The sequence below is a fragment of the Sinocyclocheilus rhinocerous genome, unplaced genomic scaffold (genome assembly GCF_001515625.1).
Source record: "Sinocyclocheilus rhinocerous isolate Xijiao unplaced genomic scaffold, SAMN03320098_v1.1 scaffold2338, whole genome shotgun sequence".
NCBI classification, from domain to species: domain Eukaryota; kingdom Metazoa; phylum Chordata; class Actinopteri; order Cypriniformes; family Cyprinidae; genus Sinocyclocheilus; species Sinocyclocheilus rhinocerous.
This window is the reverse complement of record NW_015644013.1, coordinates 453,664-472,331: the sequence shown is the minus strand read 5'-3', so window position 1 is coordinate 472,331 and position 18,668 is coordinate 453,664. Positions and strand designations below refer to the sequence as shown.

At 36.3% G+C, this 18,668-nt stretch overlaps 2 protein-coding genes across 2 annotated transcripts in view; both read right to left on the bottom strand.

Annotated features, from left to right (window-relative positions):
- The window catches only part of poglut3 (protein O-glucosyltransferase 3), a 13,756-nt gene extending 10,458 nt beyond the window's left edge, over nucleotides 1–3,298 (bottom strand). Inside the window, exons 1-3 of the mRNA XM_016575484.1 lie at nucleotides 2,843–3,298; nucleotides 2,411–2,605; nucleotides 925–1,208 (exon numbers count right to left, since the gene is read on the bottom strand). Of these exons, the coding sequence (XP_016430970.1) occupies nucleotides 925–1,208; nucleotides 2,411–2,605; nucleotides 2,843–3,074 (711 nt within the window). The 5' untranslated portion in view covers nucleotides 3,075–3,298. The remainder of the gene's footprint in view (nucleotides 1–924; nucleotides 1,209–2,410; nucleotides 2,606–2,842) is intronic.
- A 1,531-nt stretch (nucleotides 3,299–4,829) lies between these two features.
- The window catches only part of tmprss15 (transmembrane serine protease 15), an 18,388-nt gene continuing 4,549 nt past the window's right edge, over nucleotides 4,830–18,668 (bottom strand). The window contains exons 6-22 of the mRNA XM_016575450.1: nucleotides 18,472–18,567; nucleotides 17,004–17,153; nucleotides 14,881–14,986; nucleotides 14,339–14,486; nucleotides 13,105–13,246; nucleotides 12,919–13,008; nucleotides 12,663–12,788; nucleotides 11,760–11,900; nucleotides 11,567–11,677; nucleotides 11,357–11,489; nucleotides 9,794–9,889; nucleotides 9,658–9,707; nucleotides 9,386–9,581; nucleotides 7,969–8,150; nucleotides 6,894–6,989; nucleotides 6,671–6,810; nucleotides 4,830–5,039 (exon numbers count right to left, since the gene is read on the bottom strand). Coding sequence (XP_016430936.1) covers nucleotides 4,860–5,039; nucleotides 6,671–6,810; nucleotides 6,894–6,989; nucleotides 7,969–8,150; nucleotides 9,386–9,581; nucleotides 9,658–9,707; nucleotides 9,794–9,889; nucleotides 11,357–11,489; nucleotides 11,567–11,677; nucleotides 11,760–11,900; nucleotides 12,663–12,788; nucleotides 12,919–13,008; nucleotides 13,105–13,246; nucleotides 14,339–14,486; nucleotides 14,881–14,986; nucleotides 17,004–17,153; nucleotides 18,472–18,567 — 2,183 coding nt within the window. The 3' untranslated portion in view covers nucleotides 4,830–4,859. The remainder of the gene's footprint in view (nucleotides 5,040–6,670; nucleotides 6,811–6,893; nucleotides 6,990–7,968; nucleotides 8,151–9,385; nucleotides 9,582–9,657; nucleotides 9,708–9,793; nucleotides 9,890–11,356; nucleotides 11,490–11,566; nucleotides 11,678–11,759; nucleotides 11,901–12,662; nucleotides 12,789–12,918; nucleotides 13,009–13,104; nucleotides 13,247–14,338; nucleotides 14,487–14,880; nucleotides 14,987–17,003; nucleotides 17,154–18,471; nucleotides 18,568–18,668) is intronic.

The following is an 18,668-nucleotide window of genomic DNA, read 5'->3' as shown; positions in this document are numbered from 1 at the left end:
AAGATATTTTAGCGGTAATGAGACCAAAAATAATTAAGACCCATCGAATCCGAATTTAAGACATTTTAAGACTTTTTAAGGACCCGCGGACACCCTGAGATTACTGGCCATTATTTAAAGTGCCCCTATTATGGATTTTAGAAAATGACCTTTCATGCAGTGTGTAACAGTGAATGAAAACATCCTGCAAAGTTTTAAATCTGAAAGTGCACCGTGTATAAAGTTATTGTCTCTCAAAAGAAAGAGTCGACTCTGAATCACTGAAACGAGTCGTTTTTAAAACGAATCCCAAGCGTTTCATGTTGACGTCAACATGAAACATTAGCATATTGCCCGCCCACTTGTTGGTCTTTTCGCATTGGTCTGAATGAAATTGCAAATTCATTCTTTGCCACTAGGTGCCGCTTTTGGAGCAGTAAAAATACAGTTTCCCCGGTAACTCTGTACACAAAGCAGCACTGCGCTCACAAACACTGCTTTATCAGGCTTTACAGGCGAGATCCAATCAGACCAATCACCGCAGATTAGCGTCACGCAAAGGATGAGTTTGGAAAAATGAATCATTGAGCGAATCGTTTGGGAGTCGTTGAGCAAGTAAGGTAAAAATAAATGCATATTATAAGACAATGAAAGTGTTTTTGACCTTGCATGCACATCAACCTGTTGTTGGGGACTCCCAAAACCAAATTATGAACCTTCATAACCCATAATCGGGGCACTTTAACGCCCAAAAAAAGCATGTCTTAAAGCAGACGGTAATTTGCGATGCTCTTGGTAGATCACGCTGGTCATTATGGTTTGTTAGTAAATCACCCGCAGAATTTCCCCTCCCATCAGTGCTTTTATGCAATTGCGATCTAACGCTAATTTCCTCCGTTTAGTAAATCCAGCCCTATAAAGTAAGACAGCAGCTGTGTGTCGTACTTTGCGAGCGAGGGAGAGCAGCATCTCGTCGGAGAACATCTTGAAGTCGGTGTACTGGCCCAGCGAGCGGCGATGCAGCTGGTTATTGATCAGGCTGTAGTGAACGAGTCCTCCTCGTCTGGAGAAGCGCTGAGGAACCTCCTGCTGGAGCCGCTGCAGGTCGATGGAGGGGAAGGAGATGAAGTCCTGCTGGATCTGCGGCTCCTGCTCGGGACACTGCAGAGCGCTGCTCCAGACGCGCGGATCCCGCTCGGGACACACACAGTACTCGTGATACACCGGACCTGACAGAGACACAACAACAGGCCTGATTACACACAACATCTGAGAAAAGAGTCTGTGTCTTTGAGTAAGCACAGTACTCATCATGGAAATAATCTACTTTAAAAGAATTCACCTGAGCAAGAACTAGATGCGATGACTTACATGCAATTAGCTAAAGTTTAAAGTGCTTTTTTGATCCACTTAAGACAAATAATGCAGTTTCACAGTAGTGCTGTCAAACGATTAATCGCATGCAAAATAAAAGTTTTTGTTTACATAACGTGTGTGTGTACTGTGTATACTTAAATACACACACACACATACAGTATATATCTTGAAAATATTTACATGTATTTATATTCATGTTATTTATATTATACTGTATATAAATATATTCTATTGCTACAAATATACCCCAGCGACTTAACACTGCTTTTGTGCTGCAGGGTCACATATAAACATAACATATACAGCACTATTTCATAGTTACTTCTATTGTCTTTGAAACCTGTTTAAAGTACTGACAAGCATTTATGATGAACCCAAATATATATTTAATGCCACTTCTGTTGAACCGTGTAAGTCTTGCATTTAAATATATTTGTAATTACACATTAATATTGAAGTTGCAATTTAGTGCATTTAAAATATAGTAACTCAACATGACAAATCAAACACTAGAGTTATGATTATAATCAAGTGCTTTACATGTGCTTCAGTGTGTTAATGAACACATCAAAACAAGTGTACTTCTTTAAAATGCAACAAATTATTATTAAAATTAACTTTAGAGTAAAACTGTTTGGCATTATTATAAAGTGAACCTTTACACCTATACACTCTATTTACACTTAAGTGCCCTTTTATTTCTTTAAAGAGGCATGAAACCCTAAAAATCATTTTTTCTAGATGCTAACAGATATGTACAGTTTGCACATCAATGAAAAGAACAATAGCACTCATTATGTTTATAATTATTAAGGGAAAATTTGTTCTTTTTTCATTTTTTGGAGGCATTTTCTTCTTCTGGATTATATCTGCAAGTACAGTTTTTTTTTTAAATATATATACTTTTAAGTACTTTTAATCACACTACATACAAGTGCACAATTAATACTTCTTATATGTGATCCCACTACATGTGTGAAGGCAAAACATACACATACACCATATCTATCAATGTTAGAAAAAACTGAACAGATATGAGAAAGAATCCCGTTACCCCTAAGAGTGTATGGAGAGTCTGCCACAGGCCTGTCTTGATACAAGACTTCAATCTTTAGACCCCTCGAGGAGCTTCCGTAGAGTCTGTATCTGACCAGAAGAGAGCCGTCGCCTCGATCTAAAGGAGCTGGGACATGAACACGAACATACTGCTGCTCCAGAGACGATATCTTCACTCTGAACGAGTCTGCAGCTGGAACCAGCAGAACACAAACCACTGACACCAGACCCAGATAAACACTGCTTCCACTCGGTCTGCATGAGGGGAGTGAACACTGCATATATCACTACTTACTGAAGAACAAACAAACAGCAGCTAAAGTCTGGTCATCCTTAATAAAAACAGTCATAAACAGCAGAACGTACAGTTGAGCATTCAGAAACTTTAAGACTGATATACAGTACAGCGTGTGAAGAGTTCGGTTCTCACCGGGAGACACGCTGATGTTGCGTCCCTCTGAGTCCACGCTCTGGATGTAGAAATATCTGACCGGAAGTACAGCAGCAGGACTCAGTCCAGGTCCCCAAACCACACATTTCCCCGCATCGAGCTCTGCACTCCCGCTAAACCCCACGCTTACACACACTGCAGCGATGAGCGAGGCGAAGACAACATGAGGCACATTCGAGCAAGCGTTTCTGATCTTTAGATGGGGGACCATTTTCACTGCGGCTCCTGTCGATCAGAGCAACGCGGGACTGAAAAAACACTCAATTACAGCTAAAGTTCGCTGCAGAGCTGCTAATGATTTATTGGCATAATTAATACAGACGTGTTTTGCTGTTTCGAGCGTTATAGACCCTGGACTTGTTGCGTTAAAGTAGAAGATAACACGTTAAGAAATAATTAGGGTGGGATTTTGAGTGTGGCGCTTGTGCGGCGGTGCGCCTCGTAAATAAATCCGGCGAGATTCAAAAAGTGTTCAAGAGTTCCGGATCTTCTGTTTCGAATCAGTGAGTCGGAGTTGATTCATTTCGATGATTCGGGAACAGTGATGCTGGGTCAGTTTTACAATTTAGGTTTATTTTTAAATAACTTTTAAATTTTAATATTTATGCGTGAATAACACAAAGAAAGGATGGCACTTATTTATAACCTAGTTTGCCAAGCCCCACCTAATAACACACAAAACAAGGACTAGAAATTAAATTAAATTTTTAAATAACTTCATAAATGTTAATAGTTATGCGTGAATAACGAAAAAAAAAAAAAAAGGATGAGACTTATTTATAACCTAGTTTAACACACAAAACAAGGACTAGAAATTAAAAAACACTAATTTTACAGAACCGTCATGTTTAATTAATGGTATTTAATTATTTGTAGATTTATTTAATATGTTACACTTTCATTAAAACATTTATAGCCTAGTTTGTAAAAGGCGTCATCATTATACATAACCATATAAAATACATGTCGCCTATGTATTTGTTTTTTTCATTGTTTTTCTATGGTTTTGAGCAGCTGGTTTAATTTGTTAATTTAATTCCGAGCTTCTTTGTGTTCCATCAATAAATGTAAGTTCATAATGTAATGCAATTATTTTAATGGTGCTTCATGAAAAAATGCATGTGCCTATCTTTTATTTATTTGTATTTTAGAAAATGTTATTTTATTTTACAGGTAAAATGTGGACTGAACACATTCTTGACATTTTCCTTATTAGGTGAGAAATGCACTGCTTCATCGGTCTTTTTTCATGAATTGTTAAAAGTTGTGTATTTTTAAACTCAAAAGTTCTCAAACATTACAAGAAATAAAGTCTTTATTTATTATGCTCACAGTAAAACAACTGTAGCAAAATATATACATTTTTCAGTAAATAATTAAACTAATTAATGTATATTTTATATTGTGTATATATATTTCAGAATGATTTACAATATCACAGTTGGGTTAGATGAATATTACAAACTGGTTACTAACAAAAACATTTTCCTCAATCAATCACATTCACATTTTTTGTAATGACAGTAAAGTGCACAGAACATACGTGACCCTGGAGCACAAAACCAGTCATAAGGGTCCATTTTATGAAATTGAGGTTTATACATCATATAAAAGCTGAATAAATAGCTTTCCATTGATGTATGGTTTGTTATATTTGGCTGAGATACAACTATTTGAAAATCTGGAATCTGAGGGTGTAAAAAAATCTAAATATTGAGAAAATCATCTTTAAAGTTGTCCAAATGAAGTTCTTAGTAATGCATATTACTAATCAAAAATTACGTTTTGATATATTTACTGTAGGAAATTTACCAAATATCTTCATGGAACATGATCTTTACTTAATATCCTAATGATTTTTGGCATAAAAGAAAAATGTATAATTTTGACCCATACAATGTATTGTTGGCTATTGCTACAAATATACCCCAGCGACTTAACACTGCTTTTGTGCTCCAGGGACACATATATAAAAGATGAATTGCTGGGAGAACGATCAGAAGCCTCTCCAGTCGGAGCAGATGCGGCGGTTCTCTGCCAGCCACTGAACGAAGAGACTGACGCGAGCGTACGCTCCGGGCCGCTGCGGTCGAGCACAGCCGATGCCAAACGACGTGACGCCGACCAGAACCCAACCAGCGGCCTCTTCACACATCAGCGGCCCGCCAGAGTCCCCCTGACACACAATAACACAGAAAAACACCTTTCAATGATGCTCAAGTTCAGGATCAGTGCACGTTTTAATGATTCTTAAAAGACGTTTCTTCTGCTCATCAAGGCTGCATTTATTTGATTAAAAATACAGAAAAAATAGTAATATTGTGAAATATTATTGCAGTTTAAAAAGCTGTTTTCTGTGTGAATATCTGTTAAACTGTAATTTATTTCTGTGATGCGCAGCTGTATTTTCAGCATCATTACTCCAGTCTTCAGTGTCACATGATCTTCAGAAATCATTCTAATATTCTGATTTATTATCAGTGCTGGAAACTGCTTAATACATTTTTGGAACCTGTGTTACTTTTTTCAGAATTCTTTGATAAAAGGTTAAAAAGCACAGCATTTATTCTAAATAGAAATCTTTTGTAACAATGTAAGTCTTTACTATCACTTTTTATCAATTTAACACATCCTTGCTGAATAAAAGTATTAGTTTCTTTCAACAAAAAAAACTTTTTTAACTTTCAACGGTAGTTTTGAATAAATGCTGTTCTTATCAACTTTTTATTCATCTGTTAAAAAGTATCACAAGTTTAACATTATTGATAAATCAAAATGATTTTTGAAGGATCATGTGACACGGAATATGGTTGATGAGAATTCAGCTTTGATCACAGGAATAAATAATATTTTAAAGCATATCAAAACATAAACCGTTATTGTAATTATATTTCACTATATTACTGTTGCTGGTGTTTTTTTGTTTTGTTTTTTGTTTTTAAAGATGAGCAGTAGAGATTTCTTAAAAAAAAAATCGGATCCCAAACTTGTGAACAGCAGTGTATATATATATATAATTTTTTATTTATTTTTTTCAGCAGTTTACAGGCTAATATATTTTTCAGATCTGGCATGTGTGGATTTTATCACTCAAAAAAATTTTCTCTATTCTTGATCTAGTCTTAAAAATTAACCAAAAAACCACAATGATTGTGATTTTAACGGTAAAAGACTGTAAACATGCTACAGTAAAAACCTGTTAACTGGTTAACAGTAATTTCCATACTATATTCAGTGAATAAATGTAATTACATTTAATGTAATTTTACAGTAAAATACTGTTAAAAATAAGTTTTTTAGAAGTGAAAAGCATTCTACTGTACGGACGTAAATGTACTTTCCCTTCAGCCTGAGGCTTATTCATTTCACTTTTGGTGTGAAAAGGCTTTTATATTTGCCAAAAATATTATTTTTTATTTTAAAAACAAACAAGCAAGCCCTGTCCAGATTTAAAAAGTAACGCAAAAGTAACATAACGCATTACTTTCCATAAAAAGTAACGTAATGAGTTACTTTTTTATGGAGTAACGCAACATTGTAGTGCATTACTTTTAAAAGTAACTTTCCAGTGCATTACAATGGTTCAAAACAGATATTAGTACTTCAATATGTTGGTTTATTAACATTACATCAGTTAATGAAATACGGTATTTTATTGTGAATTTAAGCTAAGCCTGTAAAACCTAAAATGTTGCTACCAAATTTTTTACGGTGAAGTTCTGGCAACCACAGCTGCCGGTATTTTACCGTAAATGTCACAGATTTTTTTTTTGACAGTGTAATCCTATGTAAGTGTACAGTACACACCTGACAGGAGTCCACTCCTCCTTCAGCGAAGCCGGCGCACAGCATTCGCTCGGTGAAGTTGTACTCCGGAAGCCATTCCTGACACTGTTTGTTGCTTAAAAGCGGCACAACGGCTTCCTGTAACACATCGGCTCTGGAGCCTACAGATCAACAACACACCGCTTACACACAACCACCAGAAACATTACAGACTCAAATCTCTGTGTGTTTGTGTCTATCTGACCATCTTCAGCCGTCAGTCCCCAGCCAGCAATAACACACTCTCTCCCTTCTTCAATCTCAGCTCCAGGATCTGGGAGGCAGATGGGCTGCACGTAATCTGGAAGATATTAATCCACTTCTATTGGTTGCATTTTCTTTTTAATGCTTGGCAGATCATTTCTTATTATGCACAATCAGTGCACTGAAAAATGTTCAAAATCAATCCCACAAAGAAATGTTCAGGTGAGATTTCACTCAGAATCTAAAGGGGAAAAGTGTTTAAATGTCATGAAAATAACATCACAACATCATAAAGGGGGGCAAACTTTATGCAAATAAATGAAGTTGCATACTAATTGCACCAATTACTTTCATGTGCAAAATGAGTAAATCATGGATGAAAAACGTAGGCTGCATACTATATACACTACCATTCTAATATTGCATTTTAAACACTATTTTAACAGATTTTAATGTATTTCTGTGATGCGCAGCTGAATTTCCAGCATCATTACTCCAGTCTTCAGTGTCACATTATCTTCAGAAATCATTCTAAAATGCTGATTTGCTGCTCAAGAAACATTTCTGATTATTATCAATGTTGAACACAGTTGTGCTGCACAATATTTTTGTGGAAACTGTGATTTTTTGTTATTTTTTAGCATTCACAGATGAACAGAAAGTTCAAAAAAACATTTTATTTGAAATAGAAATCTACTGTAAGATTATAAATCTGTCACTTTCAATTTAATGCATCCTTGCTGAATAAAAGTATTAATTTCTTTGAAACAAATACATTTGTTGAATGGTAGTGTAAGGTACGACCACAATGGCATTCACGACTGAAAACTTTTGCACGATTGTTGTATTGGAAACAAACAAAAAAAAAATGATATAAATGTGACCCTGGACCAAAAAAACTGTTATAAGTGTCTTTTTTTTTTTATTGAGAGTATTGTTGGCTATTGCTACAAATATACCCCAGCGACTTAACACTGCTTTTGTGCTCCAGGGACACAAATGTACCTTTAGCATGCCTGTAAAATGAAAAACATAGTAAAATACAACATTTGTAGAAACAAGTTTTGCCTGTGTACCTGTGAAGTTGGCAGGCGTCTGTAAGTGCATCAGAGCAAAGTCCGACTCCTTGGTTCTTCTGTTATAGCGCTGGTGCATGATCACGCGGTCGATCAGATGTGTTTGTCTGCCGGGGTTATCCGAGCCGAACTGAGAGTGAAGACCCAGCACCGCCGCCCAGTTTGACAGGTGCACGTTCTTTCTACAGGATCAAACCTCTTTCAGTTTCTCAGTGCGCTTGTGTTTTACAGTCAGCAGTGATACTTTTAAAAGTAATGCATTACAATGTAGCGTTACTCCCTAAAAAAGTAACTAATTACGTTACTTAGTTACTTTTTATGCAAAGTAATGCGCTGTGTTACATTTGCATTACTTTTTAAATCTGGACTGGGCTTGCTTGTTTGTTTTTAATATAAAAAGTTCTATTTTTGGCAAATGTAAAAGCCCCTTAACACCAAAAAGTGAAAGGAATAAGCCTCAGGTTGAAGGGAAAGTAAATTCAGGTCTGTACTGTAGAATGCATCACTGCAAAAAATGCTTTTCTTACTTAGATTTTTTGTCTTGTTTCCAGCCAAAATATCAAAAAATTCTTAAATCAAGAAAGATTTTCTAGACAAGTAAAAATTATTGTCTTGTTTTCAGAAAAAAACATGTAAAAATTAAATGAGTTTTTGCTTGAAACAAGCAAAATAATCTTATTTCAAACAGAAAACAAGATTATTTAGCTTACCCCATTGGCAGATTATTTTGCTTGTTTCAAGCAAAAACTCATTTAATTTTGACTAGTTTTTTCTGAAAACAAGATAATAATTTTTACTTTGATTTAAGAATTTTTAGATATTTTGGCTGAAAACAAGACAAAAAATCTAAGTAAGAAAAGCATTTTTTGCAGTGCAGGAGAAGAAACACTCCTTAGCAATAAAAAAAACCAACGAAGCACAAATATTATGTTTATCTAAAGTAATTATTGCTCATTAGTATGGCTGAACTGAACAAGACACTGGTTAATAAAATGGGATTAAACACATAAAGGTTATTTGTGTTATTTAACATATTTAACTATTGTTGGTTTGTGTCATATTCTAAATTTGCATTTCACTGTTTTAATTCATTTTGATGAATGCTGAATGTGTTTTTGTGCAGGTGAGATGAGTAAACACATGTTCATATTTAGTCTGGAGCTACAGTAACATCACAGCGCTCTGCACTTGCTCCTGATTTCTCTCAACATGAGGACTGGAGACTTGTGAGTCAATGCATGGGAAACAAAGTTACTAGTGTTACTAATTTGAAAAAGTAACAGATATTTTCTTGTAAATTTAAAAGTAATGCGTTACTTTACAAGGTACTTGAAAAAAGTAATCTGATTACGTAACTCGCGTTACTTGTAATGCATTAACCCCAACACTGATGATCAATACCGTATACACTGCTTACCCATAAACACAGTGTGCGGCTGTGATCAGCCATTCGCTGTCAATCAAAGTGGCTCCGCACACGTGACCGCCCAACCAGCGCAGAGATGCTATCCATGGCCACGCCCCTTTCTGAGCGTCCTGACCGCCCACCACTCGACCTGCCTTGTTTCCGTTTCTAGTCTCACTGTTTAAGGGGACTTTACGTGCGCCACATGCTGTAAACAACAAGAGATGCTGGACTTCTGCTGATTTTGAGACTGAATGAAGCCGAGCTGCGGGTTTCAAACTTACGCTGATTGTTGCAGAGCAGCGACACGATCTTCCCGCCGAGGCACGTGTCACTTTAAAAAGACACAAAAGAATCTGAGATTTTATAGGCCAATAAAAGTGTGTTTTTTTTCATCAAATGTATTATTTCAGTGATTACCTGGGTTTCAGATCCAGAGAGCCGTTAGTATTCACACTTACAGTAGTAAAGGGAGCATCTCCATCCGCAATGCTGGAGAACGAAGCATCTCCTGACCTACAGACATCACAGTACACTTTTCTGTGTAGCCCAATAAAGCTACTGTATCATATTTAATACACACATTTCTAAAGCCTTTAGATTATCATTAAGATCAAAACATTTGTTCACAGTCTACTGCTTCCTTTTGTTTGGAAGCCCGCTTCTGCCACTAAATGAAAAATGTAATAAAAGGTAATTGTGACTTTTTAGCTCACTATTCTGACTTTTTTTCTTGCAATTCTTGTGAAACGTAAAAATAAAGAAAGTCTATTTTCTTACAATTGCAGGTTTATATCTCGCAATTCTGAGGGGAAAAAATCTGAATTGCAAGAAAGAAAAAAAAGTCGTGAATTAATAAAGCCGTATTGTGAGATAAAAAAAAAAAAAGAGTTGCAATTACCAGTTTTATTTTTTATTCAGTGATGGAAACTAGCTTCCATTCCTCTGTCGTCTGACTGATAGTTTATACTTTTTTAGCAAGTAAAAGGCCTTGTAGTTTAATTTGAAGAATTGCCTGTTTCTGCTGTGAAATCTTTACTGATTTTCATAAAGTATATAGTTTCATATATTTAAAGCTGAACATTTATTAGACTAAAGCAACTAAGGATTAGACATTGCATTGCATTATATGTTTTCCCCCCACAATAAAAACTACAGAGCTTTGATCATAAAACTAAACATTTAAATCTCATCTTACTAAGGCATATTACTGGAGTGATGACTGATATTTATCATAAAGATCTCATTGATTTACAAGCGATCAGGATTTCATCTTAAGATTTGTCCATATATAAATATCAGCATTTTTGTAGTTTTGCTCATATGAAACCGAGCTATTCTTTCCTCATGTATGAGCTCCATATTCTCACTGCGTCATATTATATGTGACCCTGCAGCAGCAAAAGCAGTCTTAAGTCGCTGGGGTATATTTGTAGCAATAGCCAACAATACATTGCATGGGTCAAAATTATCAATTTTTCTTTTATGCCAAAAATCATTAGGATATTAAGTAAAGATCATGTTCCATGAAGATATTTTGTAAATTTTCTACTGTAAATATATTAAAACTTAATTTTTATTAGTAATATGCATTGCTAAGAACTTCATTTGGACAACTTTAAAGATGATTTTCTCAATATTTAGATTTTTTTGCACCCTCAGATTCCAGATTTTCAAATAGTTGTATCTCAGCCAAATATTGTCCTATCCTAACAAACCATACATCAATGGAAAGCTTATGCATTTAAAAAAATTGACCCTTATGACTGGTTTTGTGCTCCAGGGTCACATATGAGAAATATATATGCTACTCAACAAAAACACATATGCATCTTTTTTATTTATTTGTTGTTTTTTTTGTATATTTTTGCCTAAAGGTTCAATAAACAATTACACTTTTTTTTTTAAATGTACTATTTCCCGTGTGCCGTGTCAGGCTTGATATGATCATATTCTCACTGTCTTCCGTGATTAAGTGTTTACCTGTAGCCCAGGTAGCGGCAGAAGAAGTGTGAGAGCTGAGAGCTCCAATCTTGAGCACACACCGTGTAAAGATGATCCTGGACCTGAAGTCTCAGTCGTTCAGCTGCAGTGACGTTCTCTTTGATTATATGCACTGAAACACAGCAGAGCCTGTGATCGCATGCATGAACGGCGTGATTGGGTTTGTTATGGTTCAGATTGATGGCTCACCACAGTCAGCTTCATCAGAGCCGTCAGAGCAGTCTTCTGCTCCGTCACACACACCTGAGCTGGACACACACACTCCTGTGCCGCACTGAAACTGACCGCTGGGACACGGATCTGCATATTGACCAGAGCTTATGTCATTTCTTAAGCCGTGTGCATGTGGTTATGCTGATATAGTGCACAGCAGAAAGCATACCTGGCTGCCCGAGGTTAATGCCTGTGCTAAAGTTGGCTAGAAAGCCTCTGTTGTTGCCCGAGGCATCTGTGAAAAGCATGACTGTCATCTGAGAGCTTGTGGAAAACAGATCCGGGAAGGAACGAACCCCAGTTAGGACACCTTCAATGACCAAAACACACATTACTTTACATTCTGTGCAAATACACTAGTAAAAATCATTTTATAAAATGTGGAATATTATGGCATAGTGTGTGCATTTCATATCAGAGGTCAATGAAATATTACAATTATTACTAAAGTATGTGAATATTATTATTATTATTTTTTTTTTAAAGGAATATTTTTATTCAGCAAAGACGCATTAAATTGGTCAAAAGTGAGAGTAAAGACATTTATAATGTTGCAAAAGATTTCCGTTTCAAATAAACGCTGTTCTTTTGAACTTTCTGTTCATCTGTGAATCCCGAAAAATAAAATGTATCACAGTTTCCACAAAAATATTGTGCAGCACAATTTTTTTTAAACATTTGATAATAATAATAAATGTTTCTTGAGCAGTAAATCAGCATATTAGAATGATTTCTGAAGATCATGTGACACTGAAGACTGTTGAAAATCCAGCTTTGATCACAGAAATAAATTACAGTTTAATAGATATTCACATAGAAAACAGCTGTTTTACATTTAAATATTATTTCATAATTTCTACTGTATTTGTGGTCAAATACATGCAGCCTTGATGAGCAGAAGAGACTTCTTTCAAAAACATAAAATCTTACCAACCAAACTTGTATATATATATATATATATATATATAGGTAGAGTTTTGTATTAAAACATTTATTAAAATCCCCCCATATTATCTGTAATATAAATGCATGCCTTAATAAATAAAACATTTGTAAATATATGCAAAATCACCTAGCAGCTCTGAGTAGGGCGTCGCTCCATCTCGAACTTCTAAAATGTCATAAGCCATCTCTAAAGCAACGTCTTGAAAATGCAGCTGGATATTCTGTCCTTCCTTAGCATGTAAAGTCCACATACCTCAACAAGATAATGACCAAAACATTAGAAACTGAAGCAGGCAGAGGTGCAGTTTCACATTATGTTTTAGAATCTTCCATAAATTGTTCTGCATTCTTAAGGATCATAATATAATGTGTCTAGGACTCACATGAAGCTTTGTGTCCGTAGCCGTTGGGGTAGTTTGGAGAGCTGAATGTCGAGTTGGGTTCATACAGGTCAAACGGTCCCCAACAATCCTCTGTGATGAATCATTCAAGCTCATCACAAGAACGTGACTCCTTTGCAATCTCGTGCTAATATAAATGTCATGACTGCAGCAGGTATAATCGCTCACCTGGTATAGGAGGAGGAGTGATGGGAGGAGGGACCGGGGTCGGCTCCGGAGGGCCCGCTCCACAAGAACCAGGTGCTACGCTGATATCATCCAGAGCAATGTCATTCAGAAACCCTGCCCTCTTCTGCGCCTCAAACACCAGCTGAGAGAACAACCAAACGGCCGTTAATGACCTTCTAAGCATCTTATGTTATGGAAGCTACGAGAATACTTTTTGTGTGCAAAGAAAACAAAAATAATGACTTTATTCGATAATTTGTTTTTCAAACAACATATGCAACGTAAAAAAAAATACGTTGTTTTACGTTCAAATCAAAGCGTACATACGTTGCATGCTTGTCCGCAAATTGTTGAATAAAGTCGTTATTTTTGTTTTCTTTGCGCACAAAAAGTATTCTCGAAGCTTCGTAAAATAAAGCAATAAGCCCAGTGATACCGTGGTTTACAGTGAATTTATAACAGCTAAGAGGCGCCTCCTTCATATTCATGACATGTGTCATGTCATGATTATGAAGGTGTCATGTCAGTCTTATGCACACCCCTTCAAGTAAAGTGTTACCAAGTATTCTCATAGCTTCGTAAAATAAAGCAATAACCCCCGTGAAGCCATGGTTTACAGTGAATTTATAACATCTAAGAGGCGTTGTTAGACCCGCTAAAACCCCTTTAGCTGTTATAAATTCACTGTAAACCACGGCTTCACGGGGGTTATTGCTTTTATAAAACGGTTATTCCATATACGTAGTAAGGTTTCACAAAATAAAACAGAGCAAATAAAGTGTAATGATATTAATAAAAACAGTATTCTTCCACCAAACAATGTAGCTCCTCAGAAACAGTTGTGGTTGCAACAAAGTGGTTGCCGAGCAACACACAAACGTAAACAAAGGTGTATGTTACTTTGTAGAGTAATTTACAACAGCTTCAAACGCAGCTCAGCCAATCAGAGTCAAGGACCGGAACTATCCGGTTTATAATGCGGTTGAACCCCTGATGTCACATGGATTATTTTAACGATCTCCTTGAACGTTTCTGGACCTTGATCATGTTAGGATCCTTGCTGTCTATGGGAGGGTCAGAGAGCTCTCGGATTTCATCAGCAATATCTTAATTTGTGGTCCGAAGATGAACGAAGGTCTTCTGGGTTTGGAACGACACGAGGGTGAGTGATTAATGACAGAATTTTCATTTTTGGGTGAACTATCCCATTAAGCCCGTTTGTACGTGAGCTGACCACAGCCTCCGCAGTGATGTTTAGCGTGGCTTGACCGTAGTTCCAGCTGTCACCATAGTTCCCTTCTTTCTGGAAGAGGACGGTGACGGATGAGCTTTCCTGTGCCGTGACCGTCAGACGCCAAACCTCCTCGCCAAACATGTGATACCTCAAAGAGCACAGGCACAAACCGCTTACAGCCGAGCACAAGACAAGCACACTTGAGAAGAGCACTGAAATGTGAACTGTATGTAGTTTTCAGACAATTGCATGATATTTACAATTAAATGAAAATGTATTATAGATAAATTTATATTAAACTAGCTGAACTGAAGCATGCTTACTCTGATGTACTCATAAATATTATATGCAAGTATGTTTAATATGTGCTTTTAAGATTTTAAATGCACATACAATACTTAAAAATGCACATTCAATACTTCTTCACATACTTGATTCATTCTAGCATTTTATCATCTTAATTTGCATTTATAGTCATTTTCATACAGTGTGCACAAATAATCTGAATGTTTCCAAATGTTACCATGGGGAGAAAAACTAACCAGAATTGCAGACACACTGATTCCTTTGTAGGAGTCAGAGGAAGACTGTATATACGGATTTTTTTATCCTGACTTCCAGGGGTCCGAGGGGTCACAATGTAGTACCCTATGAGATAAAAACCTATGTTCGTTACAGTACATCAGGTATGCAAATCGTAATCGTAATAATTAATAAAAGTATAAATATAGCTGCAAGCTGGAGTTAAGAGGCAAGCAAAGCAACGAGCATCAGACCAACTGCAAAAATTAGTCATTTTAAGATGATTTTAGTCAAAATAGCTGAAAAATCCTAAATACATGAATTAGTGATTTAATGGTTTATTGCTTTTGACCAATAGGTGGCGCTGTTATCAGATTGATGTGGCCTGGTCAGTGTGAGGTGACAATGACACAGAGTTTGGTGTCAGAATGTCAAATCATTGCAGAGATACAGCCTCAGATATAATATATGGATATAAATCCGTAACATTTTGCCGGCATGGTCTGAAAATGATCAGATTCGAACTTAGTGAAAATCGGATGAACAGTCCAGGAGGAGTTTAAAAAAAGTAGGAAGTGAAGTTCGGCTAATTATGACATAATTGGTATCGATGTTCTCGGTATGACGCAAGGAATCTATCAAAACCAGTCTCATGATTACAGGCAAAAATAATCAAAAGATATGAGCATTTTTTAAAATTTTGCTATCATTTTTTACCTCAAGGGGGTGCTGCCCCATGACTTTTTGAGTACAGGGCACAGTGCCAAAGACACATAGTGAGTTTCGTAACATTACGCCAATACGTTTGTAAAATACAGCATTTTACGACGAAATTATGGCCAACATAGGTAAACTGGCTCTGCGTCCCAATTCGCATACTATCCGTCCTAAATAGTATTGGAAAATAGAATTAGTACGTCCCAAATCACAGTATGTTAAAAAAAAGTATGCCAAAAATTCCCGGATGGTCTACTACTTCCGGTTAGAATTGGAAGTACAGATCGATGCACGCTCTAACGGCTAATATTGCCCACAACACATTGCGCGGTGGATGAGGATTCCATTAGAACTACAAACACGCATGAAAAAGGTTTAAAAACTACAAACATTGTGAACTTTTATAATGATACATTTGGTCATTAATTTTTAAATGCATCATTATGCAAACAAATGAAGAGAGTTCTCGGCATGAAAGACACACGATGTGCCTCTTCATTTCTCTCCAATACGGTAGGAAATTAAATGAAATTAAATGTGATTTTGTTAACTGTGATAAGATGATTGACAGGACAGTTTAAACTGTGACAGAATGCACGTAATTAAGCAACAGAGCGTTCGTTAAAGACACAGTTATGACGAAGTAGCATGTCCCAAAGCTTGCCTACTATTCTGCTACATACTCAAAAGTATGTACTTTTTCTACACAAAAAGAGTACATACTTTTAGGGCATAGTATAAGTAGGCGAATTGTGACGCAGCTGGGTATTGTTCAACTCTGTATGGCGCACTGAAACTTAAGAGACCAGTCTTGTAATTTTTGGCGAAACCATTCAGAATTTATAAGCAAAAATAGCCATTTTTCATATCTCCTGATCACTAGGTGGCGCTGCACTAAAACTGTGCAGGTATCCTCAGGTCATGGTTATTATAACACCCACCAAGTTTGGTCTCAATATGCTGAAGCGTTGTGGAGATATAGCCTCACATCCGTTTTGGCATGCTTTTCGACCAAATTCGTTCACGTGTTATTCAAGAACTGTTCGAATAATCAACTTGACTTTTAGTCAGCATGCTCTGAAGATGATCTGGCTCGATTTTTGTAAAAATTGGAGCAATAGGGTAGGAGGAAAAATTCAAAATGATGTCACAGGATGCAATCAATCCTTCAGCCAAGGAGTCAGAGGAAAAAAATAACTTTTTTCAAAAAGTTATTAGCATAAACACGAGTGCAATTTTAAGCTGTTGGTGGCGCTAGAGGGTTTGAGATAGAGACTCCAAATTTGCTATGGTTAGTGTTGAGACTGTGCTCTATCTGTGTGCCAAATTTCACATTTTTCTATACGGCTCGGAGCTGCCACAGACTTCCAGAGCGGAAGAAGAAGAAGAAAGTTTAGTCTGTAATTGTTGCTGTATTTAATGGCACCTGATTGGTCTCCGGTCGTGTGGTCGAAGCTTGGGCCGGTGTCAGGAGGGACAGTAGCGCCTTGTGCTCGAAGCCAGTCGCCGTCGTCATTAAAATCTTGCCTCCAGTGACAGAAGTTCTCTTCAAAGGAGCAGTTTATCTTCTCTTCATCTACCAAAGACCATAGAATTCAACACAAACTTGACGTTTCAGTAATAACTCCCAATATGATCAAATAAGCAAGTTGGCATTTTTGCACTTCGGGTTTTTTGAATGAGAATCTAACTCAAACTTTATATCTTGCAGATTACTTTCTACTTCTTGAGAAGTTTCAAGTTGTGCGCATTTGTGAAGATGATCTTGGAAAGACATTTAAGTCTTAACACTGCAAAAAAATTACTTTCTTAGTATTTTTGTCTTTTTTTCTAGTATAAATATCTATAAATTCTTCAATCAAGATGCATTTACTTGACAAGTAAAATGATTTAAGATATTATGTCTTGTTTTCTGAAAAACAAGAACAAAAGAAAAATAATCTTAATTCAAAGGCTAAACAAGATTATTTTTCTTGCCCTATTGGCAGATATTTTTGCTTGTTTTTTCAGAAAACACGACATAATATCTCAAATCATTTTACTTGTCAAGTAAATGCATCTTGATTGAAGAATTTATAGATATTTATACTAGAAAACAAGACAAAAATACTAAGCAAGTAAGTCATTTTTTGCAGTGCAGAGCTTATTTTCTGCAATAAAACTACAGCAGTCGTCGCTTCAGGACTCTATATTCATGGAACATGATCTTTACTTAATATCATTCCCCCCGCATGCATAAAAGAAAAATTTATAATGTTGACCCATACAATGTATTGTTGGCTATTGCTACAAATATACCCCAGCGACTTAACACTGCTTTTGTGCTGCAGGGTCACATATTTTATACCTTTAAAATAATAATAAAAAAAAATTCTGGACAGAAGTAATTCAGGTAATAGAAGACATGTTTAAGAAATCAAATATAATAAATATACAAAATATAGTTTTGTGTATAGGAACTATGCTACTTAGTAAAGATGAGTTATATTTATTTAGAATATTGAGAATTGCAGCTTTTAAAGCAATAACAAAATTTTGAAAAAGAGGGAAGTATCCCCGGCTTTAAGTGATCGGTTAGATTTAGTTTCTATAGTACACTCTATGGAAAGGAAAAATAAGGAATAACTACTGGTAAATCGCCTGTTTGATTAACAGACCGTCTTTAATTGATTTTTCCGTACATTTCTGCCATATGTACATTAACTGACAGTCACCACTGATAAGCTACCACTAAATATTGTAGAAACTTAATTTGCTGTAAAGTTGCTTTGCAACTATTTGTATCGTGAAAAGCGCTGTACAAATAAACTTGAATTGAATTGAATTGAAAGAGTTTGTGAGATAGTGATGTATATGTAGATGCGTCTGATTATCATATTACCGTATGATCCAGCGGCAGGCCGTGGGACTGTCATAGACCTCGGGAAAGTGTTTTGAGTGGAAGGATCCGGTCGCTCCGAGCAGAAGAAACTGACCGTCACACTCTGTTGCTACAGCGCATGAAAGACACTGCATGCATCACAATGAATGCATCTCAAAAGCACTAGTATTGTGTGTGTGTGTGTGAGTGTGAGTGTGTGTGTGTGTGTGT